At 35.6% G+C, this 7361-nt stretch overlaps 1 protein-coding gene across 1 annotated transcript; it reads right to left on the reverse strand.

Annotated features, from left to right (window-relative positions):
• Positions 3244–4383, reverse strand: LOC109357991 (RNA-directed DNA polymerase homolog). Its single transcript, XM_019602059.1, has 2 exons — positions 4183–4383; positions 3244–3417 (listed from the first exon to the last, which is right to left on the reverse strand). Exons 1-2 carry the CDS (start codon positions 4381–4383, stop codon positions 3244–3246), a joined length of 375 nt encoding a protein of 124 aa, XP_019457604.1.

Genomic DNA, 7361 nt, shown 5'->3' on the forward strand with positions numbered 1-7361 from the left:
TAGCAACTGGAGTATCCATTGCTTTACAGTCCTGCATGTCATATATTTTGAGTACTTTTTCTATATAGCTCTTTTGTGATAATCCAAGAATACCCCGAGATCTATCTCGGTGAATATGAATTCCTAATACAAAAGAAGCTTCACCAAGATCCTTTATTTCAAAATTACTAGATAGAAATGTATTGGTTTCTAACAAGGTACCCATATCATTAGTGGCAAGCAGTATGTCATCCACATACAAGAGCAAAAAAATATACTTGCTCCCACTGAACTTGTGATACACACAATCTTCGACTGAATTCATCTCAAAACCAAAGGAGAGAATCACCTCATGAAATTTGTGGTACCACTGACGAGACGCCTGTTTCATCCCATAGATGGATTTTGTCAATTTGCATACCATATCCTTTCGGTCTCCCGTTACAAAGCACCATATAAATCTTTTCATTAATGTTTCCATTTAGAAAATCTGTTTTGACATCCATCTGATGAAGCTCCAAATCATAATGTGCCACAAGAGCCATGATTGTCCTAAGAGAGTCTTTCAATGAAACTGGAGATACAGTCTCTTTATAGTCAATCCCTTCCTTCTGAGTAAAACCCTTAGCTACAAGACGCGCCTTATACCTCTCCACATTACCATTAGAATCCCGCTTGGTCTTAAAAATCCATTTGCAACCAATGGGTTTCTTACCTTCTGGTAATGGGACAAGTTCCCAAACTTTATTGTCTTGCATGGATTTATACTCCTCTTTCATTGCTTCAATCCACTTTTCCGAATTGGAACTTTGGATGGCTTCACGAACGTTTAATGGATCATTGTCCATTAAGCCATCACCCTCATGTTCCAGGAGAAAGCAAATGTAATCATCCGGAATTGCATTTCTCCTTTCTCTAGTTTCCATTAAGCCATCACCCTCATGTTCTAGGAGAAAGCAAATATAGTCATCCGAAATTGCATTTCTCCTTTCTCTAGTGGATCTACGCAAAGCTATAGGCTCTTGCACCTCTTGTCCATGTTCCTGAGGGTTTTGAGTTTGTCCTTCATGAATTACTAACTCACCTTGAGCAGGGAAGGTTTCATCAGTTATGTCTTGAGGAGGTTCCAAATTTGCTTCATCAAAATCAACCATATGAGTCGCATCTGGAATAGATACGGATTCTTCCTCTAAGACAAAGTTTCTAACCTTATCTTCCCCCTCAAACTCAATATCCTCAAAGAACGTGGCTGAACCCGTCTTAAATATGGATTTCATACTTTGGTCATAAAATTTATAGCCCCTTGATTTTTCAGAGTAACCAATAAAGTAACTGCTTACTGTACGGGAGTCCAATTTCTTTTCATAAGGCCTATAAGGCCTTGCCTCAGCTGGACATCCCCACACATGAAAATGCTTCAGACTTGGCTTTCGCCCAGTCCAATGCTCATAAGGTGTTTTAGCAGTTGCCTTAGTTGGTACCCTATTAAGAATATAAGCTGCTGTCTTAAGTGCCTCTCCCTCCCAGAGTGACTCTAGAAAAGTAGAGTGACAAATCATACTCCTTACCATATCCTTAAGAGTTCGGTTTCGTCTTTCAGACACACCATTCATGCTAGGCGATCCTACCATGGTGTACTGTGGGACTATACCACATTCCTCCAGGTATTTGGCAAAAGGCCATGGACGTTGTTCGCCTGAACCGTCATATCTACCATAGTATTCACCACCACGGTCAGATCTGACACACTTAATCATTTTGCTGAGTTGGTTTTCAACTTCAGCCTCAAAAGTTTTGAACACGTCCAATGATTGGGACTTTTCATGAATTAGAAAATTGTATGCATAACAAGAATAATCGTCTATGAATGATATGAAGTATCGTTTACCATTCCAAGAAGCCGTAGGGAATGGCCCACAAATATTCGTATGTATCAATTCTAAGACGTCTGAAGCTCTATATGCATCATATTTCGATTGTTTGGTCTCTTTTCCTTTTATGCATTTAACACAAACACTGAGGTTTGTGAAGTCAATGGAATCCAAAATCCCATCTGACACAAGATGCTCAATTCTCTTTTGACAAATGTGACCTAGGTGCTTGTGCCATAATGCACCTGAATTATTATTTTCAATTTTATGCTTAGTACCCTGGTTGCATATGCATTGGCTATACCAGCTTTAACATTTTGTCTTTCGAACGAAGAGATTTTCAATATATGCTGCTTATTGCTGTCATATCCATTTAAATAGCATGTAGTTTAATTGATGCTAACATATTTCCATAGTATTGTATGGTTGTTTTCTTTTCTCAAACTTCAAGCATACCTCGGAAATGTGAGTTTCATTAATTTCATAGTTCCAATAGACACTTCAATATGGAAATGTGAGTTTCTAGAGTTAAAACTTAAATAATTGAGTGGGGATCGTCTCCAGTACTGGAGAGTTTAGTATTGGATGGGATTAAGATATGTGGCAAAAAAAATCTTTTAATGGATATGATTATATGTTATTTTGTAATACAAAATAAATAAGAAACCTTTAAAAAAATTGTATCCTCATATTCCAGTACTGATCTCTCCAGTACTACTCTCACCCGTACCATTTTTCATTGTTTCATTTACACTTAAAACATAAACTATACCCCTCACATATTTCAATTGTTTTTAAATAAATAAAACAAATGGATACAGATTTTTGAGAAAGTTGATGACAGAAGTACAACATTTTATTGTAAAGGAAAAATAAAAATTTGTAAATAATTATTTGCTAAAAGAGAAAAGGTGTATGTATGTAAGAGATTTTTACACTATCATTGCATCATCTATCATTTATTTTGTTAGGGTGATACCCTAACAGTGAAGAATTCTAATATACTAAAGGAAAACTAAGAACGATAAAAAAGAGTTAATTTTTATTGATGCCCTTTGAATGAGGGTTAGCATTACTTGAAATATAATCTTAATCCAGTTATTTGGAAATTAAATCTAAAAATAACAAAATATAATCTTATCATAATCTTCTCCTAATTACATAAGATAATCTTTAAATTTAGGAGGTAGTTTTATATCTGTCTTGGGTCTTCCTGTGATACTGGACTCAGAGTGAGATCTAGGCGGTCCAACACATTTTTAGGTATGAATATTTTGTTTGTATAGTAGAGCAGAAAGTTGGTAAAATGAAAGTGTGGTTGTGGTTGTTGTTGTAGTTTACCATTCATGAACATGGTAATTAATTTTTGTCTGTCTTGTGTGTTGTAGAATTTTCAGAGATCATCTAGAAACAGAGGTATTAGTGAAGTGATGCTGAACAAAAGTGCTTCATCAGGTGTATGACATCTGGATAGTCCATCCACAGCTCTATTCTCCTTCTCAGGACGGTAAAATATCTCATACTCAAAGCCTTGTAACTTGGTTGCCCATTTTTGCTGCTCTAGAGTCTGAAATGTTTGAGTCATCAAATGTTTTAGGCTTTGTTGATCAGTAAAAATTCTAAAGGGTCTGCCTATTAAATATTGTCTCCATTTTTTAACAGCTTTTGTTACTGCATACATTTCTCTAACGTATGTTGATGTTGCTTGCATGTGTGCAGATATCTTTTTTCTGAAGTATGTTATTGGGTGACCTTATCGAGATAAAACAGCATGAATGGTGATCCCTAAAGCGTCTATTTCAACATCAAAAGTCATAGTGAAGTTTGGTAGAGCTAGTACTGGAGCATTTGTCATTATGTGTTTTAAATTTTCGAATGTCTATTGGGTTGATGTACTCCATGTATAACTTCCTATCTTTAGTAAATCTGTCAAAGGAGCGGCATGTGAGGCATATTGTTTGATAAACCATCGATAAAACCCGGTGAGGCCAAGGAAAACCTTTAAGGCCGTGATCGACTTTGGTGTTGGCCATTCAACAATGGCTTGAATTTTTTCTGGGTCTGGTTGTACATCGTCACTTGATAATATATGTCCTAGATAATCCATGCTATGCACGCCAAAAACACATTTAGATCATTTTGCAAAAAATTTATGCTCCCTTAATAAGGCTAAAATTAACCTTAAGTGTGTTAGATGTTCAGTCAAGGTCTTGTTGTAGATTAATATATCATCAAAAAATACGAGAACAAATTTTCGAAGATATGGTCGTAATAAATCATTCATGGCAGCTTGGAATGTTGATGGCCCATTAGTGAGGCCAAAGGGCATTACCAGGAACTCATAATGCCCGTCTACTGTCCGAAATGTTGTTTTGTGAGTGTCGGCAGGGTCCAATCTAATTTGATAGTATCCAGATCTTAAATCAATTTTTGAGAAAATATGAACAGTTGCTAATTCATCTAGGAGCTCATCAATAGTAGGAATTGGAAACCGATTTTTAACAGTAATTGCATTCAAATTGCGGTAATCCATACAAAAACGTCATGTTCCATCTGTATTTAAATCTAGTAAAACTGGGGATGAAAACGGGCTAGTACTTGGTACTATTATGCCAACTTGTAACATTTCTGATAATAGAGTTGACATTGCTTCCTTTTGGGAGTGGGGATATCGGTAAGGTTTAACATTAACTGGGGATGAGTTGGGTATGAGGACAATTTTATGATCATGTGGTCTTTGTGGTGGTAATCCTTTTGGGGTACTGAAGATTGACTCAAACTCCTTTAGTATGGGTTGGATAGCTTTATTGTGGGTATTGTTTAGGTCTGTTAAGGCTAGATAGGTTGTCTGTGTTGTTGATGATTGTGTTTGGGTGGGTGCGACTGTGACACAGAATATGTCTGCAATAGCATCTGTATGTATTAGTCTTTTGAGTTGGTGGAAGGTGGATAATGTTGGTGAAGGTGAGTGTTGTCCGGTTAAGGTGATGGGTTTATTGTCATATGTGAATGTCATAGAGGGAATGGCAAAATCTGAACTGACTGGTCCTAGAGTATTTAACCATTCAATCCCTAATACCACATCATCTTCTTGTATTGGCAAAAGATAAAATGGAATGTGAAATAGCTGTTGTTGTAGGTTGATAGGAGTTTCTTTACCTAATGCAGCACAATAAATATTCTCACCATTACCTACCATGACTGTAAACTTTGGGGTTGAGCAGATAGGTAGCTGTAAAAATTGTGCAACTCGGGGTTGCATAACATTGTGTGAACTACCTGTATCTACTAACACAGGCACTGTATGTCCAAAAATTTGGCCTTCAAATTTAAGAGTCTTTGGAGATGGGTTACCTTGTAGAGCGTGATCAGATAAGTGGAAGTGAATAATTTCTTATTGGTCTATGTTATGAGATATGCATTCTGCATCCAACATTAGTAAATGAGGGTCATTAGCAATTAGACCCTCACTACCTTCCTCACTCAACATCAAGAGGAATTGCTTTGGTTGGCAACAGTGTCCTGGAACGAAATTTTCATCGCAATTATAACATAGTCCATGGGAGCGTGTGATGTAGTTTTACTAACATCATTAAGTCCAGCAGTCTTGGGACTGGTTATTGTAGTTGTTTGGGAGCGCCATGAACGATTTGATGTGGCCTTTGCTGCAGCGATTTTACTTTCCACCAATTTTGCCAACCCAATTGCATGAATCGCTGAAAAGGGTTGTTGAATTGCTAGTTCGTGTCCAATCTCTGGATGAAGTCCACATAAGAAACAGTTGAGCAGCATTTCAGGAGTCATTCCGACTTAGATTTGAGAGACGTTCAAATCTAGTTTGGTAATCTGTGACTGCAGTAGTTTGTTTTAATTTAAATAGTTCAGCTTGAGGATTTTCAAATGTAGATGGTCCAAAACGTATAACTAGAGCTTTTGTAAAGCCTTCCCAACTTGTTAATTGGTTGGTCTGAAACATCCACTTATACCAACTTAAGGCATTTCCTTTCGTTGAGAATGCTACGAGTTCAAGGCGTTGTTGAAAGGGAGTGACTTGATATAAGTTGAAATATTGTTCTGCTCGGAATAACCAATCTTGTGGTTTTGTACCATCAAATGGTTGTAGTTGTAATTTCGGAGGCTTTATATTTCCTGGTGGTGGAAACAGTCCACAACTATATGGAGTTGCTGGTGATCTTGGTTGGGAGCCATATGGTGACGGTGGTGTTGGTTGAAAGTCATATGGTGGTAGTGGTGGTGTTTGTGTTGTGTTTGTGGTTAACCTTGCGATCTTTTCCACTAACCCATTAAGGGTGCTTTCCATGCGGGCTTCCATGGACGCCTGGAATAGATCTTGTCGTTCATTCATGTTTTGTTGCATAGCAACCAATTTTTCTAGAACCATCGCATTGGAAGTGTCCTCCATGGTAGAGTGTGTGGATGAAGAAGATGAAGTAGGTTTATGAGGCATGAAAACAGCAATAAAAGTACCAATGTTAGGGTGATACCCTAGCAGTGAAGAATTCTAATATACTAAAGGAAAACTAAGAATGATAAAAAAGAAGTAATTTTTATTGATGCCCTTTGAATGAGGGTTATCATTACTTAAATAGTACTTGAAATCTAATCTATTGATTGTTGAAATATAATCTTAATCCAGTTATTTGGAAATTAAATCTAAAAATAACAAAATATAATCTTATCATAATCTTCTCCTAATTACATAAGATAATCTTTAAATTTAGGAGGTAGTTTTATATCTCTTGGGCCTTCCTGTGATACTGGACTCAGAGTGAAATCCAGGCGGTCCAACATATTTTTAATCATCATTAACTTTTAAATAAAAGTAATACCAATGAATGGTAAATAATACATTGATTGTGTATAAATCCTAAAAATGTTTCAATTTTATGAATTATTATCATTAGAGAGCAAAACTTTGAAAGTAACACACTTAGTAACATCAATCATTTAGCAAGCAATTTAAAAAAAACACAGTAATAGTAAAACAATTTAATAATGTGTCTTTTTATCTTTCTATTTGAAAGGGGAACATATATAATCAAGTGAAACTTAAACAATATATATAACAAATCAACTAATCATCATCTGGAATGACAAATACAAATGAAAAGCTAATCGTGCTATTCAGTGGCGGATCTTGAACAAAATTTTAGAGGTCAATAATATTTAATTACAATTAATTAAATAAAAAGAAAAACTTTCAAACTTAAATGGCTAACAATACCAAAAATAAAATATTGTCATTGACATATTAACCTAATCTTATTACTCATTGAAAGTCACACGATAGAAATTTTGGACAAAATATATATATATATATATTATCAATGCATACATAATCTCTTTCATCAAGTGTAAAATCATTTTGAAGTCATATTATTATGAGCAGCCACCAACATCAAAACATGCAAGAGAACTTAATTCATTATATATAATTTTTTGAATGACTACACAAGTTGCACTATATTTATTTATCTAGCCACAAATTAA

Source organism: Lupinus angustifolius, chromosome LG10 (assembly GCF_001865875.1).
Source record: "Lupinus angustifolius cultivar Tanjil chromosome LG10, LupAngTanjil_v1.0, whole genome shotgun sequence".
Taxonomy (NCBI): Eukaryota; Viridiplantae; Streptophyta; class Magnoliopsida; order Fabales; family Fabaceae; genus Lupinus; species Lupinus angustifolius.